A 25354-nucleotide genomic window follows, 5' to 3' on the forward strand; every position below is an offset into this window, starting at 1 on the left:
ACTATTTGTAATACTTTAAACAATAATAATAATAATAATAATAATAATAATAAAAAGTCAGGATATTCGAGTGTTGCCAAGGATGCAAGGAACTGGAACTCTCACACCTGCTGGTGTGACATTTTTTGTAATTTCTTAAAAAGTTACACTTACCTATGACCTAGCCACTCCATTTCCAGGTGTTTACCCGAGAAAAGCACGCACCTGTCCATAGATGTGAACAGCAGCTTTATTTCCAATGAGGAAAAACGAGAAACAAGGTACTTGTCTACCAGCACGCGACTAGATAAACACAAGTACATTGTGGTATTGGTATACTCATAGGATATCCATCAATGGAGTATTAGCACTAACAAGGGATGAACAACTTATGCTCAAAAAAAACAAAACAAAACCATAAATGTGTTGAAATATGTATGCTAAGTGAAAGAAGTGAGACAAAAATCAAGTACATTTCCAATGATTTCACCTATGTTCAAGTCAAGAAAATGCAAACCAATCTCTAGTTCCCTTTATCTGGAATTCTGGAAAATGCCAACAGGCCAGCGTGTGGGTTCGGGCGGAGCGGAGGTGGCGCGGGCCAGGGGCAGGGGCAGGGGCAGGGCCAGGGCCAGGGGAGGAGCAGCGGGGGCAGGGCCCGAAGGAAAGGCTGGGCGAAGGGGAGGGAGGGGAGGGGCAGGAGAGCCAAGAGAGGGAGGGAGGGAGGCGGGAGGCGGGGAGAGGAGGGCGGCGCGGGGCGGGGCCTGCGCACGCAGGACCATGGCGCTCCTCCTCCGCGGGCTCCGGCTGCTCCTCCGGGAGGCGCCCCCCGGGGCTGTGCGAGGCCGCCCTGCGGGTGTCGCCCTCGGCGCCCGGGCGGGACACGGGGACGCAGGTAGGACGCGGGCCCCGCCGCCGCCCCCCGTCTCTCGGGCTTTCCGTGTCCCTCCCGCGACCTGGGCGCCCGGGCGCTGGGCCCGGCGGGGACCCGGCTGTGAGCGCGGAGAGGCCGCAGGGGAGGGGGGCCTGAGGACGGGAGGAAAGCGATAGGTCCCCGCCCGGGACGGGCACACGTTTAACTTTCTTTTGCGTAAAATCTCGGGCCCAGGACCCCCCGCCGCCGGGCCGGGGCCGGGCGCGCCTGGAAGCGGCGCTCCGGCCCCGGTTCCCCTGGACTGGCTCCTGCTCTGCTTCTGGGCGTTTCAGGCCCCGGGGGGACCGCGGCTGAGAGCCCGAACCCCTAAACTGAGAGCCGGGCTTTGTCAGGGGCGAGGCTGACCGAGGGAGGTGGGTATGTATTTTGCAAAATGCCTCTGGCACCTCGGGGAGTCTTTGCATTTCACTCTTTCAGATCTGTTTTCTGGTCATTTCGTGGCCCCCGAGGGGTGGCTTCCAGGCCATCTCTGAATCCACTTCCGTTCCGTGTCCTCCATTGAGGACATTTAGAGATACCGAACGCCGCTGAAAATGTTCTCCCTCACTTGGGACTCTTTATTCCTGGAAGTTTTAAAAAATGTAGTGTTATGGAGTAGAGCCAATCCAACATGACTTCCTGTTATGCCCTTCAGAACCCCATTGGTCCCTATAATTAGCCAATTGGACCAAATTTGTGGGCTTTTTTGCCACGCACTGGTTTGCTGAGAACCACCAGTGATGGAATCGTCATAATGGTAGGCTAGCGCTCTCCTTACTTCCCTTTATGGGCTGATACGGTGGTCGGCAAACTCATTAGTTAGCAGAGCCAAATATCAACAGGACAAAGATTGAAATTTCTTTTGAGAGCCGAAAACCGACTGCTGCGCATGGGCCACAAAGTTTCAATCGCACTGTACGTGTGCACCCGCACGTGCTATTTTGTGGAAGAGCCACACTCAAGGAGCCCAAGAGCCGCAGTTTGCAGACCACTGGTGGTTTCAGCAGAAACGTGTCCTTTATGAATGTACTTGGTGCTGTCGGAAACAGCCTAATGAATTGCCTTTGGGTCTGAAGCTCTTCAGCAACATTAAAATTTGGCCAGACACCAGTAGGTAATTTGAACTGTGTAACTTATCAGACATCCCCTCGTAGGAGTTTAGTCTAAGGAAGTTATTCTAAAGGACAAAGCTATGTGTGCAAAGATGTTTTAAGAGCACTGCTTTTAAGAACCAGAAACTGGCTGCAACCTAAATGTCTACAGTTAAGGAATGCTTATATAAACCAAGAAAGCTCAACAGACTTTGAAGCTTTAAAAACGATTAAATCCATCAGAAATGATTAACAGGCTTTGCTGTGGACAGTATTCCTTATTGGCTATGTCTTTGGGCACATCTTGAACTTGGTAAGTTTAAACCTGTTCTTCTATTATATAAAATATGGATAATGACAATAATGGGGTTTTGTACAGAACAAACGGGAAACATAATTTAAAATGCTTTATCACAGTAATTGGCACTTAATAAGAACACAATAAATGTTAGTTATGCTTACATAAGTAAATGGAAAAGACAAATGGAAAGACAGAAAGGTAGTCCACATTTGACCTATGTTGTGGACTTGAAGATGGCTGGAGGGAAAGAGAAATGAGAAGGTACCGCAAGTGACAGAGGACTGTTCTCCGGAGGACTTCTGATAGACAAAAGGCAAGGCCCTTGTGATTTTGTTGTCCAGATTGAGAAAGAGCACATTGAAGAGGAAAGTTAGGAGTCTTTGGAGAAAACAATCTGTTGTTTCAGGAAAGCATTCTTCCTAGAGCTACTCTGCCAGGAGACCACCTGAGCCACAGTTTAAAATGGGCCGGTCACTGTGGTGGAGGAGAAGGTTATGTCTACAGATTAGACTGGTTTTGCCCCCGGCCCCTAATAATGTCTTTTAGTTTCAACAAGTAGTTATTGAAATGAGGTTAGCTCATGTGTGACAATTGGCAGTGTAGCATCTTTGGCCAGAAAGGTTAGCAAAACCAGAAGGAGGTAACCAGTGGGTCACCCTATGAGCAAGAGTGTGTTTGCTTGAAGATGAGAAAATCAAGTTCCCCCTTATGGAACATACGGCCAACGAGAAATCTAGCCTGTGCAAATCACACAGCACAAAGAGAGTATTCCTCTGCTCAGGCTGCCATCATAGAATACCATGGGCTGGGTGGCTGAAGCAATGAAATGTATTTCCTAACAGTTCTATAGGCTGCAAGTCCAAGATCAAAGTGTCCAGCAGGGTTGGTTTCCCTTGAGGCCCGGCTCCTTTGCAGAGCGCCTTCTTTGTGTCTAAGAGACATCCCTAGTGTCTCTTCCTCTTCATACAGACACAGCAGTCATATTGGGTTAGGGTCCATCCTATTGGCCTCATTTTAACATAATCGTCTCTGGAAAAAATCCTATCTCCAAATATGATTACATTCTGAGAGACTGAGGATTGAGACCTATGAAGTATGTTTGGGGGTAGGAGGGATGCCCCATCCAGTTTATAACACCCAGCTTAAACCTCTGCCAGTGATGCAGACCACATATACCCTGATCTGAGAGCACTCAGCTGGCCATTTGCCATTTGGCTATCAAGGCAGAGTCTGTTCCCCTTGAGACAGTCATCCACACTGGCAGATTGGCGACAAAATGTGGTGTCATTGGTGCTTGAATTTGTGCTTCATCAACTAGTCTGAACATCGATACCCATCAATGAAACCTTTTCCACACAGTGGTAGAGTGAACGGTACATACAGATAAGGATTAGAAGAGCCATGAGAAATGTGGTTTCTTATTGTATTAGTTGAAGGAGTAATCATTTTGTTTAAGACTTTAAAATATGTATTTTAAACTAAAAACAATTAGGGCAGAGGAAGAAGGTGAGTGTCTGAAAACAGGTAGGCCCTCTCTAACAGTTGAAGTAAAATATAGAGCTGAGGGTGGCATGGGGAGCTGGGAGCTCAAACAGGATTCATGCCTTAGGTTCAAAGATGAAGCCTGGGAATCCCACTGATCCTGGCCCTTCAGGAGTTCCCACTTTCCAGTGTTCCTGTCATATTGAACTGCATGCTGAAGGACACTAAGGGCGATGCTTCCAGGAGGCAACAGGGTTTTTCCTCCGATCCCATCCCACTCCCTCCCCAAAAGGACCTAAGAAGATAATGGCAGCTCTACAGACTATAAATTCCAACCTTAATACCAAAGGTTGACCCTCTACCTTGCTACCCATAGAAATAATGCAAGATCTTTGCCAGAGAATGCAGTGGAGTGGCCTGGCAGCACAGGTATTGGAAAGGTAAGGAGCGCTTTCATCGAGGCGCTCTGTTGCTCCTCTCCTTGGTAGATGTCAGTGATAGTCAGGGTTCAGATTCCATAAATTCCCCCCTAGACCAGAGTTTATGCTCTAGAAGGAGAAACAGAGACAAAATGCCAGAGGCTGCCATGCCTCCGTTCTCACTAGCAAAGCCTGTTTTAACTCTACATTTTTTCACCTTCTGGGGTGGCCTTTGTGTGACACGTCCCAGCTTAGGTCACTCTGACACACTGGCACTGGTCATCCCTTAGCACCTCGCCCTTGGTTGAAGGCTTGTAAAATGTAGTTCTACCCATCCATCTACCAGTCTTCTAAGTAGTCTAAACTGGAATGCCTTTTACTTCCCTTATGCTTAAGCAAATAATTCCATTTAAACTAGTTCTCATCCCATTTAAACTAGTTCACATCCATTTAAACTAGTTCTCATCCCATTTGCTCTTAAAGTAGTAACAAAACAACTCTACCTGATAACCCAGCCTAAAGTGATTTTAAAGCGTTTCAACCATTCTGTGGGTAGTTAAGCTTGCAGCGCTTTATAAAACTCCTGTATTATCATCTTGAAAAGTTATCTAAAGCTTATGTAGTCAGTAAATTTTTCTCAATTTAATTGTTTTCCATATTTGGTGTACTCAAGGTAGAAAATAACTCCACAATTATCCCCTTTCTTTCCTAAGTCGTCAGTTTATCCTCTCCACTGAATTAGTCCCATCAACATACTAGAATACTGTGATTTTCTCATGTTAAAAAATGCTCTTGACCTGACTTTCCTTTCCAGCTTCCTCCAGACACCGTCTCCCTTCCCCTCTTCTTTTATTAAATCTATTCCAATCAGATTCGCCTACACTCCTCCTTTTCACATCACCAGTGATCTCCACATTGCTACACTCAGTGGTCAATTATCATCCGTCTCTTTCTTGATCCTTTAACACAGTAGATTATGCCATTTTTCTTAAAATACTTAGAGGCCAGGACACCGCATTCTTTCAGTTCCGTTCCATCTCTGTCCATGCCTCCCTGTCTCCTCAGCCTGCATGTTTGGAGCCTCAGAGTTAAGCCCTTGGGCTCTCTGTTCTGTCTGTGCTCATTGACTTGGGGCTTTAAATACATCTTAATGCTGCGGAGTCCCAAGTGTACATCTCTACCCTGAGCCTCTCCCTGAACTCTAACTCCATGTGTATCCAACTGCCTGCCTGACCTCTCCGTTTGAATATCTAATTGACATTGTTAAACTTACCTCTAACACCAAGCTTCCAAGCCTGCTGCTTCCGTAGTTTCCCCTTTGCCCAGTGCATGACCAGAGCCTTGGAGTAGTGGCCTGTGACCCTTTTCTTTCTCTCACACTCTCTGTGTGACCCATCAGCACGTCCTCCTGCTCTGCCACCAGAATGCTTCCAGGGTCTGACCACTCTAACACGACCGCTCCCACCCTGGCCCAGTCTCTCCATCTCTCAGCCATTACCGTCTCTTCACCTTCATACTGATTTCCCAGCTTCAGCCTTTGCCCTGCTTCATTTTTTTTTTTAAACATATGTCAGCCACTAATCCTTTTTAAATGTTAGGTCATGATATGCCTCTGCTAACCTCCCAGTGACCTCCAAACTTACTCAGAAAAAAGTCAATGTCTTTACAGTAGCCCTCAAGGCCCTAGCTGATCTGGCTCCATTGCCTTTCTGTTCTCACTCCCACTAACCTTCCCTTGCTCACCCCACTCCAGTGCCACTGGTCTCCTTGCTGTTTGTTCATCAGGCATGCCAGGCCCCCACCTGTTTTTCCTCTTGCCTATGTGCTCTTCTTGTACATATTTCCCTGGCATGTTTGTTCATTTTCATTAAGTCTTAGGTGATACGTCATCTTCTTAATAAGGCTTCTCTGATTACTCTATTGGAAATTGTGTGTTGTGTGTGTACATGTGCATACATACACACACACACACACACACACACACACACACACACATAAATACACATATACACACATCCTCACTCTCTGTGTTGCCTTTGTGATTTTTGAAAATCACCTAAAGGTCTATGTCCTTTACTTATTTAGTTCATTTTACCTCTACTCCCTAATGGCAGTAATTCTTATCTGTTTTCTTTATCCCTAAATCCCTAACATTTAGAATAGTATCTGGCATACAGTAGGTAGTCTATAAATATTTGTTGACTGAATGAATGAAGAAAGGAATATTAAATGCCAAAGCACTACAATATATTACTAGGGATACAATAAACAAAGATAATTCTTTCAGAAGTTCACCTTCTAATCTGGCTTCTATCTTACTGCTTTTTAGACTCAGTAGACTTTATAGACATCCACACAAATTAGCTCCCCATCACTGTGACTAGTCTATACAGGAAGGACACAGAGGAGGATCTTGCAGCCCAGACTTGGGGAAGAGGTGGCAGTGTTCAGGGAGGGACTCCTGGAGAATTACCATGTAAACTGAGACCAGAGATTGAAGGCCTCCAGTTTCTGGTCCAGAACATAAGGATCTTGGAAGTTTTGACTCCATCTCACCAACAAGTAAAAAGCTGGGCACACCGTGACAAGTTGTGGGGACTCAGAGGACTGCAGTTCAGAAGAACTGGAGCCACTGTGGAAGGGAGGAGCTGAAGATGGTAGCTAGGCCCAAACACAGGGCCTTGAGGTCACATTAAGGAGTTTGGAATTTAACTTGAGTGTATTATGTTGCATTGAACAGTTTGGGGCAGTGAGAAAAAGGAAGTGGTTAGGATGGGCAAGGGCATACAGACTTTTGTAATAATCTGTGCTAGAGATAATGGTGGCCTAATGCAAGGTGGCAGCTGGAAAGTGAGAATGAACGGATCTAGAGTTATTTAGGAAGTAGCACCAACAGGACTTGGTGCAAGGAAAAGGGAAGAATCATGGGTCATGGCCTGGCTTTCTGGTTTAAATGCTGGGCTAGACATGTGAGAAGGGGAGCAGATTTGGGTTGGGTGGGGGAGGTACATAAAGGCCTTTTGTGCATGTTGCTTGAGATAGGACATCCTAGTACAGGTATCCAAGTGTCAATTATACAGGGTGGGCAAAAGTGGGTTTACAGTTGTTCGAATGGAAAAAAGACATGCAGATTATGATTATTATAGTACCTTTATTAACAAAAAATGTCACCCACTACTGTACTTTTCCCACCCCTGTGTATGGATCTGGAGCTCAGCAGAGAGATTGAGGATGGGGAGAAAAATATATTTTGGGGCCTTGAAGCTACCAGATGGATAAAACCACCCAGGAGGCAGGACGGATAGAGTCCTCTGAAGCACACCAAGATACCAGGGGTGACTAGTGGAGGGGCAGTTGAGTAAAGATACTGAAAGGGAATAATTGGATGCTTAAGAGAATTTGGTGTCATGGAAGCCAATGGAATAGAATATACCCCAAAAGAAAGATGATCGAGTGTCAGTATTATCGAGAAGTAAAGGAGATAGGGATGAAGTGTTCCTAGGGATACTTTTGCTTAGAAGTCCTCCTGATCTGTCCCAGAACAGATTCAGTGCAGTCGGGGGGGGGGGGGGGGAGGGAGGGGGGAGGTTGTGAAGGGTTGGGGGGTGATGTGTCCCCAGTGCATCACACGCAAGGCACATTATGTGGGCTTGCCCTGCTGTTGCTAATGCTAACTTGGCTTACTTGGTTAAGGTGGTGACTTCTTCACTTTTCCATTGTCAGGGAATATCTTCTTCTTATAATTAATATTTCGCATCATATTTTGAAAATGTTTGACTATTCCATTCTTCAACAGTCTTTTACCTAGGGAGTTTGGAATCCCCTGATGATTCTTACTTGAATCAGTTATTATTTCGGTGATTGCAAAAATGGCGACTTAAACATTTTTATCATTCCTTCTCCACTTATTACTTGGCATCCTGCCTGATAACTCTGAAAGCCACTGACCAGTAATTATTGTCACATAAATACATTTTGCTTTGCTTCCCCAAGAGATGGGTTCCTGAAAAACTATGTGTAATTGAGTTATATTTCCATAGGGATAGAAGTAGTAAGATAGAAGCCAGAGAGAGTAGAAGGGTGGAAACAAAATGTGAACAAAAACCATGAAGCATTAGAGTAGATTATGGCGGGTCTCAGTTTCCCTTTCAGGAGAATATGCTATAGGAGTCCTTTTTCCTCACAAAAAGATTTTTTAATAAAGACCGCCCTTGCCAAACAAATGCAGAGATAGCTTTGTAAACCCGCAAGGGAAAGGAGTTTAATAATCCACTAGCTCAACGTTCTCTTCTCTCCAATCACTCAACGACTCCCAGATGTATCCTGGCAGAAACTTCTCCTTTGAACATACGTAATGGAAGGAGGATCAATTTCTACCCTTAGGTACCTGAGGAGAATTTACTTGGCCTTATTTCATATTTCAGCCGCCTCTTTAGTTTCCTGTGCTCTAGGGAGACTAGAAAACTGGCTCTCTACTTACTACTCATTTCTTATTAAACTAATGACTCAATTAAAGCATTTTGTACCGGAGTTTTCTGGTTCCCATGAGGAATGAAGGAGTGGGAGGGGAGGGATGGACTTTGTCTGCTGGCTGACAGTGCCCTTTAGGAGACAGGCTGAGGAAGAAAAGGCCATTATGCCTTTTTGGTTTAATAAAAAAAAAAAAAATAAATAAAAAAAATCTCGTTTCACAATACAGGGTCTCTTACGAAGCACGAGCCTTCTCTCACCAAGAGTGAGTGGCGAAAGAAGCTGACCCCCGAGCAGTTCTATGTCACCAGAGAAAAAGGAACTGAACCGGTAAGCTACACTGACGGACAGTTTTCTGCTCGCAGGCCTGGAGATCAGGACTGGGATAGATCTAATCACAAAGCCTAACTCCTCGTCATCTACTCGACAGACCCGGGCCCCTGCCTCGTTCTCAGGCCATCGCTGTCCATCCAGCTGTAGAGACCAGACAACTTCCCTGGCCTATGTCACTCTCCACCCTCCGTCTCTTCTGCCTCCCAAATTCCCTCCCGCTCACTCTCCTGCTGGCCACTGCTCTTGCTGCCGTGCTGGCCCAGGTTCCCACCCTAGCTCGCCGGTCAGACTGTAGTAACCTCCGACTGTTCTACTCACAGCCATTCTTGTTCCTCATCTAGCTGTTCCCCACACAGCTGCAGCCAAAAGATCATCTCAAAATGCAAATCTGATCACATCGCCCCTCTCCTCAAAATCCTTCCGTGGTTCCCGCTGCTTTGAAGGCAAAGAGGAAAGTGTTTAAATAGGTAACAAGAACCTAAGGGATCTGACCCCTACCTCCCTTCCCCATCCTCAAATCCCGCCTTTTTACCTCCCGATCTCTGCATTTTAACCACCCTGTCCTTTCACTTCTCAAACGCCCTGGGCTCTGCGTTCTCCTTTCTCATCAACACCCCCCACCCCCCATTCATTCAGACCTATATTTCAGCTCTCAGCCCATATTTCATTTCCTTAGAGAAGCCTTTTCTCAGACCCAAGCTGAGTGGGCTTTAACAGCCCTTTTCCTTCATAGCATTAGCTTTTGTTTGTTTGTTTGTTTTAAATATATTTTATTGATTTTTTACAGAGAGGAAGGGAGAGGGACAGAGAGCTAGAAATGTCGAGAGAGAAACATTGACCAGCTGCCTCCTGCACACCCCCTACTGGGGATGTGCCACAACCAATGTACATGCCCTTGACCGGAATTGAACCTGGGACCCTTCAGTCCGCAGACCGATGCTCTATCCACTGAGTCAAACCGTTTTCAGCAGCATTAGCTATTGTTGATGTATTCCTAGCACATAGCATGGTGTCTGGCAATAAAAATTAAATTTTCTGAAAGTTAAATGACTGAAGACTAAGAGATGGAAACATTATACATTTCCTGAGAGAACAGGCCTCAGTGGTTCCTTATTATCATATCATTTTTACAGCCCTGCATTTCTTAGCAAGTGGTCTGTCTTAGACCCAAATAGGGGCACTGGAATATAAGTATTGAACATGTTACTAGATGCTTCCATTTGTGAAGCAGACCCCTTAAAGGACCACAGCACAGTGGTTTTTGCAAAGTTGTAGAGTATTTATATCTTTACCTTAGCACTCCCAGCAAAGTTCAAGTAGCTGTCCATTTGCATGTGGCCTTATAATCATGGTCTCACCCTCAACTTCTATGCTGCAGTCGTAAGACAGGCCAGCAGATCCCAGTAGATTTTCATGAAAGACTGGTATTTTTGGGAACTTCCTGTGGGCGGCGTTTTAATAAAGCCTTTCCTGGGAAAGAGCCGGTGGCACAAGGGAGCCTGTGACGGTCTGGGTAGTCGTGTATGTTCCCGGGATATTGTAAGCCCGCCCTGCTCCCAGGCAGAGTGTGAGTTTCTGCAAAAGCTGGAGTCGAGTTGCCAGATGTTTAGGAGAATAAATCTGTGAAATCCTCAGACAGATGGTACATTATGTTCTGTGCATGTGGCCATTTCACAAAATGAGCCTCATCCATTACTTTTAACTAATGTTATAAATCCTTTCCACTTGATCCATTGTCACGTGTAACTTTTTAGAATATAAGCCTTTGTTGGCTTCATGGGCCTGAGGAAAGAGAAGTAAAATATCTAAGCTTTCTATTGGGTGACAAAATTAGCATTGAGTTCCACGTGTTTTTATTGGGCAGCAGTCATGTGCCAGCACTCTGGTAGGTGTGGTGAAGGAGTTTATAGCTTGGGTGAGCAGCAACTAAAAGCCAGCTATCAGTAGAAGGAAGGCTTTCTGCAGGCCTCTGTGTGGCCTCCAGATCTGCTCTCCACTTGGCTTTCCCTGCTCTGAGCACTGAGAAGAGTAACCATCTCTCTTGCCCTCTGGCTACTGATTGAGGTCGAGCAATGGGAGATGCCGAGAGATGAGATGGCAGGATGGAGAAGTATGGACAATTGAGATGGAAGCTGGATTTAGCCCTAAACATGAGCTGTGGTTTGTATGAAATTGGGGAAGGGAGAGGGAGACGTCAGGAAATCAGGCAAGGAGGCAGCTCAGAGATGTCGTTTCATCTAATATGTCAGCTGGGGCTTCCTTTTCATTTCATTTTTTTTAAAAAAAAAACTATAATACCAGTTCTCTGTTACCTTCTCTGTCCAGCTGGTCCCTGTAATGATGCAATTACAAAATTATATATATTTTAAATATATTTTTTATTGATTTCAAATAGGAAGGGAAATAGAGATAGAAACATCAATGATGAGAATCATTGATTAGCTGCCTCCTGCACGCCCCCTACTGGGGCTAGAGACTGCAACCAGGCATGTGCCCTTGACCAGATTCGAACCTGGGACCCTTCAGTCCGCAGGCTTGTGTTCTATCCACTGAGCCAAACCAGCGAGGGCCAAAATTATATTTTTAATGTTATTAGGTTATCTGGATCCTATGAGTAGGTTTTTCTAGATCAGCTTTAGGATTGGGAGCCCTTGGGCTTGTGTTTCTCAGCCGAGGTGGAGGTGTGTAAAACTCCCTCCTGTTGATAGGTGCTCATTCACACCAACATTGGGAGCGAGCGTTCGGGGGGGGGGGGGGGGGGGGGGGGGGGCCGTAGAACCACCAGGTCACTACGGTTCAGATTTCTTCAGCTACGACGTTTAGGGACTTTAAAGAGGGAGAACATCCAGGCGTGGGCAGATGGTGTGTTCAGTAGGTTTATTTGAAATTTTCCATTATTTAGCTCCCTGGAAATGTGCTGTTAATACCACTCCAGGGAATTTGAATGTTTAACCTGTGAACTTGTTGAGTTGAGAACTCGAGAGTGCACAGAAGAGTCCAACATATTTCCTGAGTCAGCTCTGTGACCCAGTGAGCCATTCTGTACTTCCGCTTCTCTTCCATCCCATAAAATGAGACAGTGGTTCGTAGTTGGCTAGCGAAAGGGTTACTTTTTCTTTAATTTTCCTTGACAAAAAGAATTGGACAAAAATCTTTTTAAAAAAACAAAAACAAAAAACAATGAGATTCATTTTGTAAAATAACATTTAATAAAACATTGACTCGGCTCACTCATTGCTTCAAGGCTCTGTGCTCCTCTTAAGAGACATCTGAAAACCTACAAACTCTGAAGCCACAGTGAGCATAGCAATTCCATCTAAGTCGTCACTTAGGCACTGGGAGAAATTTAGCTCATTATTTAACATTTATTAAGTATGCAGTGTCCTGCACACTACGTGAAGCATATTAAAGGCACAATCCTGATCTCACTGAGTTATACTTTTTGTGTATTTATATTCTGTCTTTAATTGGAGATTTCAAAGTGTTTTCACAGAAAGCTATATTCCTGTTTTCTTGACTCTTTTCAAATGGAGACTGAAATCTTACACAATCCAGAGGGCTGTTCTCTCCCCTTTTCATGGACTTTGATGTCCCCAGATGAAAGGTGCTATGTAAATACTGGGCATTATGAATGTCATAATTTGAATATTTGGCACAATTAAAGTCTGGGTTGTAAATAAGCCCACAGGCTGCTTCATTGGGGATGTGGTAATCACCTCTCTGGTGGTATTTGCACTTTGTCAAATTAGTACATAAAGTCGTTTATTTGGGAACTTCATCTCGGATTTAAATCTATTGTATTATCTCCTGTTGCGGTTATGAGAAACCTGAACGTAATGGGTCTAATTGTCTTTCAGCCTTTCAGTGGGATCTACCTGAACAACAAGGAAACAGGGATGTATCACTGTGTGTGCTGTGACAGCCCCCTCTTCAGGTGAGATCAAAGGCCAAGCGATTCTGAAGGGCAACAGACTTCTAAGGCAGTGTTTTTCAACCTTTTTTGGGCAAAGGCACACTTGTTTCATGAAAAAAATCACGAGGCACACCACCATTAGAAAATGTTAAAAAATTTAACTCTGTGCCTATATTGACTATATATAAAGTAATTCTCTTGAATAGGAATCAAATAAACACAAAGAAAGTATTTTATAATTACTTTATTATGAAATATTAAGTAAACAAAATAGTGAAAAATTATAAAATTCTTGTCTTGTCTGCACCAGGCAACATCTCTGTGCTCCGGTTGAAAAACGCTGTTCTGAGGTCCTTCAGCTCTGCCTCATTTGAGGCCCTGAATGAAAACGTACCCGTGTTGTTTTTAATTGTCCTTCTCATCTGGCATGGTTGCTATAAGGAGAGCTATTTGTATCAGATACTTGCTCGTCTTAATTATTTCTAGGATTTAGAGCAGTAAACAAGACTTCTTAGCCTATATTCATTCTTTCCGTATCATTGAGAAATAGCAAGATAATAAATCTTGGTGGGCACCTTAAGAGAAAGCTATTAGTTTGTTCCTGGGAAAGTATTTAAAGAAATCTAAACCATAATAGTATTTGCTTGGCCATGTGATTAAAACTATATCTCTCCCAGGGAAAATGGGTTTATAATCCAATTTAGAAAATGTAGAATTTTATGAGGACAGATTCCCCACAATGCTTGATAGTAGTGAATACCATGCCTCTTCTATGTAGCTGAAAGTAAATTTAATTGTCCCTTGATTTCAAAGCCCCTTTTAAGTCAATCAGGATCTGAAATCTCTCAACAAAGACTTTTTTGTTTAGACATGCAGGAAACAGTTTAAAAAAAGAAGACTCAGTGGAGAAGAAAGGAAAACATCTTTGAAGTCTTGTTTTTCAGAACTTCAAAGATGTTGTTTTCTTTTTGCATCAACCCTAAATTAGTTTAGAATAAAATATAAATCAAGCCAGTTCTGTGAGTCTTCCATTAGGCAGTGCTTCATTCTGCCCTTTGGGCTTAGAGCAGACTGGGTTTTCCTGCTAATGTGAGCTGAATTTGGAAAGCCAGACCGGCCTTCAAGAATGAGGAACAATTAAGATTGATTTTCCTTCATGCTCATGGAAGGCAGGCCTTTGCCCAGATCCATTCATTCTGTCAGTAGCCCGTGAGGAGATATCTAAGATGGCAGTCAGACCAGGATGGCCTGGGACCACTAAGAGGCAAAGGTTAATTTTGACACAGTAACGGGTGCGGATTCTGAGACATTAATTATGCCATGACCTTTGGTCCCATTAAAGAGGAGGAGTAGGACCTTGAGAGGGCCAACCCGCTTTAAGCCAAAGGACCATGTTGTAAAAGTATCAAGGACGGCTTTGTCACTCTATGGCAAAAAGACATGTTCTGTTTCTGTCTTTGGACTGTGAAGATAAAAGATTGTTATTATTTTTGTTGTTAATCCTCACGTGAGGCTATTTTTTTCCTGCTGGTTATTAAGAGTGAGTAGAAGGGAGGGGGGAAGACAGGAGAAGAACAGTGTGATAGAGCTACATTGACTGGTTGCTTCCCACACACACCTCCCTGTATGTGGAGGGCTGGGGATAGAACCTGTAGCCGAGGTACGTGCCCTTGATTGGAATCCAACCCAAGATCCTTCAGTCCATAGGACGACACTCTAACCACTGAGCAAAACTGGCCAGGGTGAAGACAAAAGATTAGATAGAAGCCATCCTTGTAAGAACATTCTCCTACATTTTTTTCTTCTTCTTTTTTACTTCATTGGTGATCTAGTTTGTGCAGTAGTAAAGGTGAGACCTTCTTCCTACACAGTGCCTACCATCCACTCACCACATAGTTCAGGCATGGACTCCCAGAATGTTGGAGCGAGGAGGATCCAGGAGACCAGAGCAGAAAGCTCTGTCCAGTAGAACTTGCTGATACAAATGTTCTATATCTGTTCCATCCAGTATGGTAGCCACTAATCCCATGTGGCTATTCAGCACTTGAAATGTGGCTGATGCCACTGAAAAACAGAATGTTTTATTTCATTTAATTTTAACTAATCGATAAGGCCACATGTGGCTAGGCTACTGTATTATCACAGTGGTAGTCCAAGTTAAGGAAGTTGAATGACCAGCCCCAGGTCACTAATGTAGTGAAGCAGGACTAACAAGCCAGCCGATTCTCCAAAAGCCTGTTTACCAGGTGGCCAGTTTCCTGAACCATATTTGTTTCTTATCGATCACTTAATTTTAATTGGAAAGTTTTTATTTTATTTTTTTAAGGACTTTTGAGTTCGTTTCTGTTCCATTTTCCTGCTGCGGCGAAGACTAAGAGAAATAAGAATAGATGCATAAGAATCATTTAGGTTCCAGAATATACTCTTTTTAACAATGCCTGTGTTTATGGTGTAGCAGAGTGGATAAGGCTGCCAAGATGTACATCCTGGCTCCATTACCCTATGATCTTGGGCAAGTTTCTTCTTTTATTTTTTAAATATGTTTTATTGATTTTTTTTATTTTATAGAAAGAAAGGGAGAGAGATAGAGAGTTAGAAACATTGATAAGAGAGAAACATCGATCAGCTGCCTCTTGCACACCCCCTTCTGGGGATGTGCCCACAACAAGGGTACATGCCCTTGACTGGAATCAAACCTGGGACCCTTGAGTCTGCAGGTTGATGCTCTATCCACCGAGCCAAACCAGTTAAGGCTTGGGCAAGCTTCTTAACCTCTCTCTGTCTCAACTTGCCCACCTGAGTATGGTGGCAGTACTGAATTTATAAAGTTATTGGGAAGATTAACTGAGTTATGAGTTAAGACATGTAAGAGCATCAGAGCAATGCCTCACACGTGCCAAGCACTCAATACTAACAGCAGCATCAGCAGTGATAGAGATAGATCCTTTTTAGGGCTGTATGCATGAGTGGATCTGATAATGAGGCATTCTTGAGAATGTATTCTGATTAGTGAGTACCTATAAATGAAGACTATATTCTTGAACATGCTTCCCATTTAAGAAGCTAGTCTTGGGAATTATTCTTATTTTGCCTCTTATTTCCCCCTCTCTTTGTCCCCAGTTACCAGCCTTAATAATAGGGAGAGAAAATAATAGGTAGAGACAAACACACATTCCTTCAAATATTTGTACAGAGTCAAAAGAAGGTGAAAAGATGGCCAACCACAGCTAAATAGTTAGAATCAAGTGGATGTGGGACCACTGCCTCTGGGTGGATGGGTTCATTGCTGCCTGGAAACAATCTGGTGCAGATTCTGGGAGACCTGCTGACTCTCCAAATCAGAGACCTTTAAATCAGGGTTTCCCAGGGTCAAGAACACTCTCAGGATGTTATCACTCTCCTGGGGACTCCAGACTGTCACTTTGTGACGTTGCCCCCTTCCTACCCCCTCCATTCACCTTCCTTCTCCTTCCCTCCAGACACCAGTTTTGGAAGTGTGTACTAAAATTTACTGTGGTCATATTTCATGGTCATAAATCTCAGGAGAAAATAGAACCTGATATTAGTTCCCTTCTTTTTTTAAATCCTCACTTGAGGATATTTTTTCCATAGCTTTTCAGAGAGAGTAGAAGGGAGAGGGGAGGGAGGAAAAGAAGCATCAGTGTGAGAGAGACACATCGATTGGTTTAAGGCCTCCTGCATGCACCACACCCTGACCGAGTAAGAAGCAAACCCACAACCCAGGTATATGCCCTTGACTGGGAACTGAACCTACGACCCTTCAGTGCACAGACCAACGCTCCAGCCAGTGCTTAGGGCTTAGTTTCCTTTTTATGTAGCAGCTGATGTCCTTCCTGTTGCCAGTAACTAATATTGTTTAAAACCCCCTTTTTAAAAATTCAAATTCTTTCAAGTTAACAGAAATTTTTCTAAGATACTACTAGGGTTGTCAGTGATCACCAGATGCCTGTGCTATTGGTTTGGAGGCTTTAGAACTTTCAGAAATGAATAATAAATGGAAGAGTGTCTGAGAAGCAGTGATCCAGAGTGGTTTTAGTTTTCGAAGGGTGGGCCTTATAATCTGCTAATTATTTCATTATGTATATTAGAATTCTAATTGGCCTTAATCTTTAGGTTCTCAGTCTTAAATTATGTATGATGGCCCTCTCTTATTACTTGGCAGAATCTCCAGATTCTGTTAATTGCATCAATAAAGGTTTATTGTTTCCCATAAAATATTTTAAGTGACTTTTTATTAGTTTGAGATTCATTCATTAAAAAAATTTATTGTGTTCATAATTCTCCACAGAAATTCCTTTACTAATCACTAGTTTATATATAATGTTGAGAGTTGAAAGGATATGTTTATAAGATACTTTGAGGTGTTTCTCTTTGGGCCAGAGTGGCATGGGTGGATATTTTTGAACCTTTACAAAAGGATTGCAAAGAACTCAACCTGAATATGCAGACACTTTTAATTGGATCCCCACTTGTTCAAATGCCTTGGATAATAATGATGATATTAAAAAATACTAGCTACTGACTTACATACCATATGTCTGACACTAGGCTATACAGAAAATATCTCAGCTGGTCTCCTCTGTACCCCTGTGAGGTAATGATGCCATCACTAATCTATCGATTAGGATGCTAAGGCTTTGAAAAGCTAAATAACTTTCCAAGGTTACATAGATTTAACAGGCAGAGTCTGGATTTGCACCCAAGTCTTTCAGAAGACAAAGCCCTTACTCCTCAAAGTCATACCTGTGGTTCTCAAAGCCTGGTCTGAGGGCCCCAGGAATTCCTGGGACCCTTTTATGGGACCTCTGAGGTCCTCTCTTCTCTAACTACATATTTGCAAGGCCACACCTTCTTCCTGCACTTCGCTCAGAGATCACTGCAGCAGGTTGAATGCAGAAGCCCCTATAAAGGTTCCGTTGCCTTTAGTTAAGCCAGACATTAAAGAGATTTGCAGAATTGTAAATCAATGCAACTCTTTTCACTAAATGTTTCATTATGGCAAATATGACCATCATCATAAAAATTTTATTTATATTATGTAATGAATTTATTGTTTTTTTAAAAATAATGCATGAATATTTTTAAAATTATCAGTTTTTATCTTTGTTAAATATTGATATATATAACTCATGTAAACAAAAGCTCTCAGCAATCCTCAATAATTTTTTAGTATTAAAGGTTCCTGGGACCAGAACGTTGGAGAATCACTGTGTTATATTAGCTGTTTCTGCCAAGAATCATTCTCTGAACTGAGCTTCCTTCCCTATTCATAGTCTAACACAGTGGTTCTCAACCTTCCTAACGCCGTGACCCTTTAATACAGTTCCTCCTGTTGTGGTGACCCCCAACCATAAACGTATTTTCATTGCTACTTCATAACTGTAATGTTGCTACTGTTAATGAATCGTAATGTAAGTATCTGTGTTTTCTAATGGTTTTAGGCAACCCTGCTAGCGGTTCTCAACCTGTGGGTTGCCTAAGACCATCGAAAACACAGATATTTACATTAAGATTCATTAACAGTAGCAACATTACAGTTATGAAGTAGCAACAAAAATAAGTTTATGCTTGGGGGTCACCACAGCATGAGGAACTGTATTAAAGGGTCACGGCGTTAGAAAGGTTGAGAACCACTGGTCTAGAGATTTGATTTGCCAGATTTTTCTTTTCAATTTGCTCAGCATTTTTTTTTTTTTTTCAGTATTTATAACTCATTTCTTCTCATTTTTTCCTTAGAGCCATCTCACTGCCGTTTAAAATGTAAATGTCTATTTTCCTGGTGCTATGTCAGGGAGCTTCTCTGTTAAAGCACCTAGAGAGCAGGCGGGTCTCAGGTGGGCAGATTGATTGTTGCCTCCTCTGGCCGCTCTTCTTGCCCCCCCAGCCTTCAGCACCACGGTCCCTGGGGGACTCCCCCAGAGGGTCAGCTTCACTGCAGTGACTGACTTGGAGTGACCAGGCTTATTAATTAATAATAATAATCAGCCGAAACCAGTTTGGCTCAGCGGTAGAGCGTCGGTCTGTGGACTGAAGGGTCCCGGGTTCGATTCCGGTCAAGGGCATGTACGTTGGTTGTGGCACATCCCCGGTGGGGGGTGTGCAGGAGGCAGCTGATTGATGTTTCTCTCTCATCGACATTTCTAGCTCTCTATCTCTCTCCCTTCCTCTCTGTAAATAATCAATAAAATATATTTAAAAAAATAATAATAATCACAGCGAACATTCTTTCATAAGCACATTTCGTATGCTCCACAAAGTAGCTTTTTAAATTCACAGAGCACCTCCATACGGTAGGTTAAACCCCCTTTTGCAGATGAGGAAACTAAGGCTGAAAGGTGAAGCAGCTTGCCCAGTTCCACACAGCCAGGGAGTGGCGGGGTCAGATCGTGGATGCTCACGGGTAGCCAGGCCTCTGTGTATAGATGACCCAGAGTTTCTGTTGCTAAAAGTGGCTGCTTCATCAGACCTCACGCTTCTCTGACAGGCCACGTTCCACATGCCCTCCTTCAACCGCTGCTACTTCACTTTGATTTCCCCCTTTTCTGCATTTACAACACATGGGTTTAATCTGTTTCTTAATATGCAACACAGTCCCCAAAGCTCCCTGTTGGACGTTGAGAAGGAAACCTTTAATATCAAAGAAACTGTGATGAGACAACGTTTTTCATAGTGAGGGTGCAGCGGGCAAAATCCCTGTGGAAATATTGTCATATCACCGGCCGTGGGATCTGGCAGAGTAGGGAGGGAATCAGATCTGCTCAAATAGAACAATGAGTTGGGGCCCATGAGGCTAGGCTCTTTGTGTGTGAATAACGGTCGTGTTGGGGATGTCTTCCTTAGTTCTGAGAAAAAGTTCTGCTCCGGCACAGGATGGCCTTCGTTTTCTGAGGCCCACGGCACGTCTGGCTCCGATGAAAGCAACGCCGGAATCCTGAGACGCGTGGACACCTCCCTGGGAGTAGCTCGCACAGAGGTTGTCTGCAAGCAGGTGAGTTTCTTGGTGCTGTCTGTCGGGTTTTCCCTGATGCTGTCCCACGTGCCACAGAGAGCTCCCACATCCGTGTCCTTGGCATGTCTCGTTGTCGCTGAAGCGACAGTATTTCTACTGTGGAGCTCCTGATCCCTCCCTCCCTCATTCTGGGCCGTGCAGAGAAGAGAAAGAGCCTCCACCCACCCCCTGAGAAGCCTGTCCTGGATCTAGCCTTCCAGAGCTGGGAGCAGTCAGGATCAGAAAGAAAGAGTTGGCCCTACACGTTCTTCAGAACAAGGACAGGCGGCAAAGGCCCAGTGTGCTCGGCATCTCCCCACCAGGCAGTGTGTCACGGACAGATTGATACGGCAGGTGACATATGCTTGTGTGCTCAAATGTTCTGGTGTGTACAACACCGGAGGCAAGCAGATAAGTAGACCATAGTTTTATTTTTAATAAAATATAATAATAATAATAATAATAATAATAACAATAACAATACACTGGCCGCAACCACATTATCCAGGAGTGCTTATCCAGGAATTGTGTTAATGCTTTATAGGCATATCAATTAATCACCAACAGCTCTCTTAAATAGGTACAATTCTCATTCCTGTTTTATGGATGAGTAAATCAAGGCCTAAGTTCAATAATGTGCTCACATTCTCTGATAAAACTGAGGGCCGTTTACCACCTCTATGCTCTGCATATTTTCATCTCTTTTTTATTTTATTGATTTTTTATAGAGAGGAAGGGAGAGGGAGAGAGTTAGAAACGTCGATGAGAGAGAAACATCGACCAGCTGCCTCTTGCACACCCCCTACCGGGGATGTGCCCGCAACCAATGTACATGCCCTTGACCGGAATCGAACCCGGGACCTTTCAGTCCGCAGACCGACGCTCTACCACTGAGCCAAACCTGTTTCGGCCATATTTTCATCTCTTAATCAGACTCCATGGACTTTCTCCCACACAGATGTTGAGCACGGGGTGGCCCCTCGGGTTCATCTGACTGCTTTTACATAAAGATCTCTTTCTCGGTGGAGAAATGACAGAGGCTTCTCTCCTCTGCAGTGCGAAGCTCACCTCGGCCATGTGTTTCCTGATGGACCCGGGCCTGCTGGTCAGAGGTTCTGCATCAACAGTGTGGCCCTGCAGTTCAAACCGGGGCAACCCTGACTCCCTCCAACAGTCCCTTTCCCTTGCCACTGCTTCACTCACACCCTCACTTTTTAAATTCCTGTGACGGACGTGTTTTATTTAAATACCAAACTGGGCTGCATCTGCTGCTGGCACCAAGCAAGTCACAAGCTCTCTAATGTATCTATCTGGAACGAACTCTCCCCTGGCTCCTGCTCTGACTGAGGAATTTCACAGAATGTCAGAAGGGCAGCCATTTCCAGCCACTGACTTCTGTGGGCTCTGCCTGGGGTGCGAGGGCATGACCCTTTGGGGACTTTGGGAGGCTAATGGCGGTGAGCCCAAAAATTCCTACAAAACTTTCTGGAACTTTCCATTGCGGTTAAGTCCTTCATGGATGTACATACATGAGGCATTGAGTGAAAAAGTGGAAGGAAAATAAGGGATTAATCAACAGTCCAGCATTGAAAGAAGAACGCAGGAGTAGATTGTGGAAGAGCTGTGACTTGGGAGGCACCTATGGTGATGGATGGGGCACTTGATGCTTTAAAAAAATTTTGGAATCTCTTAAATATTCTAGTTCCAATCTCCTGACCCTCAAATAAAGTTCTAATGGGAGCTTGTTAGGTTTCAGCAATAGTGAGTAAAAGTGCATACTAAACTTTCAAATGTTCAAATAAAAACCAACATTTGTTCGCTTTTTGTCTAAGTCTCTGAATTTGCTCTTTTATTTAAAAAAAATGACTAAGTCAAACACCAAAAAATAATTAAATCACATGGTCATAAGCATTTGTTTTTACTAACATGAGTGGCAACTAAAGTGTTTTATAAATCGAGAGTCTTGAATAATTTGCTATTGCATGTTTAAATCATTTTCTTTGGGACTTTATGGGAAGAAAAGAAAAAAATTATTCCATTTTTTCTTTATTCACTTGTAATGCATTATTCTGCTTTTAGTGGTTACCTTGGAAATCACAGTATGCTTGTTATAGTCATGAAAATTATTACTTTTTTTACTTTTCCAAGAATGCTAATCTTTGAACACTTTAAATTCCACGAATACCCTTCCATATTTTATGTTACTATTGTCATGTATTTAACTTGACACACATTTTAAACCCCACTAATTATTATTAATATGTACATGTCAATATCATTTATATTTATCTGCATATTGCAACTCTCTGTTGTTCTTCATTTTTTCTTGATATTTCATGTTTCCCTGTATAATTATTTCCCTCTGCCTGAAGAACTTCTTTTACATTTTTTTTTAGTTCATGATTCCTTGTGGTGAATCTTCTGTTTTTATTGGTGAGAAAAATGTATTTATTCTCCTTTTATTTTTTAAGCTTTATTAAGAAAATAATTATAAAATTTGTACATATTTAGTGTATAAATTTTTATAAATTTGGTCTCCTTTCATTTTTGAGGAATTATTTTCCTTGAATATAGAATTCTAATTTTGGAGAAAATTTATTTTGGTATTTTAAAGTTTTATTCCATTGTTTTATGGCTTCCATTGTTCCTTCTGAGAAATCAGCTGTCAGTATTATTGTTGCTCCTTTGAAGGTAATGTGTTCCCCTCTTTCCCAGCCGTTTTTGTGAATACCTATTCTTCTTTGATTTTTAGCAGTTTACGATGTGCTCTGGTGTAATTATCTTTGTGTTTATCATGCTTTGGATTCATTGAGCTTTGAATCTTAGGTTAATATTTTCATTAGTTTTTGAAAATTATGTTATTATCTCTTCATACTTGCTTTTTTTCCTACTCATTTTCCTTTCCTTCTGGAACTTGAATTACACAAATTTTAGACTACTTCCACATATCTTTAAGGCTCTTTTCTGTATTTTTCTCATTCCTTCACATTTCTATACTTCAGTTTGAAAATTTTCTGTTAACCTGCTCTCTAATTGACCAGTCTCATCTTTTTGCTTTCCTAATCTGTTTTTAAACAAATCTTATGCATTCTTAATTTTAAGTGTTGCACTTTTTTAGTTCTAAAAATAACCATTTGATTCTCTTTTATAAATTCCAATTGTCTGTTGAAATTTTTCCTAGGTGTATTTTTCCTTCATATTTTATAATTTATTCCTTGCCTTTGAGAATATCTATGGGGTTTTTGGTTTTTTTTAATTGAATTTCAAATACTATGTATTGTATTTTTAAAATATTGCACTCCCAGCTGATAATACCTTTCACTAGAGAGGATATACTTTTCTCTGTGCTGAGTAGAGTGGTAACCAGTTGTTTAAATTCAATCAGAGACTGAACTGTTGTCCAGAAGTTGTTTGTACACCTGAAAAAGTTCAATCTACCTGTTTTTACCCCTGACCTGAAAGTCAACTGAGAGCCTGTGTATTCTGTGAGGCCCTTGCCCTAAAGCACTTTGAATGTTAATCTTTGCTCACAAAAATGATGAAAAGCAATACCAAGACACATCATAATTAAAATGCCAAGGGCAAAAGACAGAGAATCTTAAATACAGCAAGAGAAACACAGTTAGTTACTTACAAAGGAGTACCCATATGACTGTCAGCTGATTTCTCAACAGAAACTATGCAGGCCAGAAGGGAGTGGCAATAAATATTCAAAGTGATGAATAGCAAGAACCTATAACCAAGATTACTCTACCCAGCAAAGCTATCATTTAGAATTGAAGGTCAGATACAGAGCTTCACAGATAAGAAAAAACTAAAGGAGTTCATCACACCAAACCAGTATTATATGAAATGCTGAAGGGTATTCATTAAGAAGAGGAAGAAGGAGAAAAAGGTAAAAATAAAAAAAATTATGAACAGCAAAGTGACAACAAATACATATCTATCAACAAGTGAATATAAAAATCAAGTGAATAAAAAACCTGATGAATAGAACAAACTGGTGAATGCAATAGAATCAGGGGCATGGAAAAGGAGCAGACTGACAATTCTCGGGGGCGGGGTGGGGTGGGGAGGGCTTGTGGGGGATGTGGGAAGAGATTGGACAAAGAGCTTACACCTATGGACGAGGTCAGTGGGGGTGGGGTGTGGGGGACATGGATGAAGGCCTGGAGTGGGATGGAAAACCTGGTGGAGGGGAGCTATGGGCGGACAAAAGAGGAACAATTGTAATAATCTGAACAATAAAGATAAAAAAAAAAAATGGGTAGTCCACAGTCTTGCTTTTGAAGCATAGTAATCTCTCCTTTGGAAAACTGCTGTTTGAACTAATCTGTTATTCTTAGTCTCTTATTTTATAGGTCAATTCTATTATTTTTAGACTGTAAAATAACTTTGGTTGTTTTTTTGTTTGTTTTTTGTTTGTTTGTTTTTTGTTGTGTTATGCTTGAATAGAAAAGATAAACTGATACACTGATATTGATGCCAGGTGCCTGTGGTGATAGGATACTCAAGGTAACAGGTGTTTGTAGTCAAGGTTATAAATTGTCTGTAAAAATAACTTACACAAAGACCTAAAATATATATATATAAAGAGAATGATTCCTCCTTTGGGTGTTCAGAATTTGACAGAGGTAATCTGCTCTGAACCTGCGTGCAGTAAAGATGACTCCTACCTAATTGGCTCATTAAGGCGTCTTGTCCAGCTCGCTGATTTGTGATACAACACTTTCTACATCTGTCCAATGGCCTCTCCTCATACTCTGACCTTTCTTCCATAATGAAAGTCTAGTTCTGGGAAGCAGGCCTGCTGAGAGGCTTCTGCTCATCTCCTGGGAATGGGGGTCTCCCCAGGCTGCCTCTGTCAAGACAGGGAGGGAGTGTCTGTCCAAGAAGAGGTCCTGCCATCTCAGAGCCTGAGATGGCCTCGGTCTGACCTTTTGTCTCCTTCCCTGAGAGTTAGGAACAAAAGAATGTTTCCTCTTACATGTAGATGCTGATTATGGGGGAAGGGCGGAGGGAACATTCTTAGTCGGAGTATTTGGCTGATTGGTAACTATTTTCAGCTCGTTTCTTTGCAGCGTATACCTCCTGAAATCATTTTCTTTGTAAGTGTTAAAAGCCATATTAAAAAAAACACCCAACCTTGATTACTCTTCTTTATGCTTCAATCAGCAGCATGTCAGCCTCTGAATAAACTGTAATTCCTCCACCACGCCTGTGGAGGAGAACATTTAGGCCACACATTTTAAAAAATTATCTTGGCAGGGGTGTCGAGAACAATTAGCAATTAAAATAATCTATTTTCTACACTTGACAACATAAACATGGCTGGGTGGCTGATTTCAAGTCTCAGACACAGCTTTGCTCAGAGAACCGTCTCCCCCAGCCCTGCGGTGCCTGGAGCCACGGGGCCCTCGCTGGTATAGGGAGGCAGCTCTCGT

The 25354-nt window shown here is 42.7% G+C and overlaps 1 protein-coding gene across 2 annotated transcripts in view; it reads left to right on the forward strand.

Moving 5' to 3' along the window:
• The first annotated feature begins 722 nt into the window (after positions 1-722).
• MSRB2 (methionine sulfoxide reductase B2) overlaps positions 723-25354 on the forward strand; it is a 31551-nt gene continuing 6919 nt past the window's right edge. The window contains exons 1-5 of one of the 2 annotated variants that reach the window (XM_084869065.1): positions 723-874; positions 8885-8985; positions 12846-12922; positions 19763-19910; positions 20967-21741. In XM_084869065.1, the coding sequence (XP_084725191.1) occupies positions 760-874; positions 8885-8985; positions 12846-12922; positions 19763-19910; positions 20967-21071 (546 nt within the window). In that variant the 5' untranslated portion in view covers positions 723-759 and the 3' untranslated portion in view covers positions 21072-21741. Of the gene's footprint in view, positions 875-8884; positions 8986-12845; positions 12923-19762; positions 19911-20966; positions 21742-25354 lie in introns of those variants that run through there. The other variant, XM_084869064.1, reaches the window with a different exon arrangement.

The sequence above is a fragment of the Pipistrellus hanaki genome (genome assembly GCF_964339955.1).
Source record: "Pipistrellus hanaki genome assembly, chromosome: 1".
Lineage (NCBI taxonomy): Eukaryota > Metazoa > Chordata > Mammalia > Chiroptera > Vespertilionidae > Pipistrellus > Pipistrellus hanaki.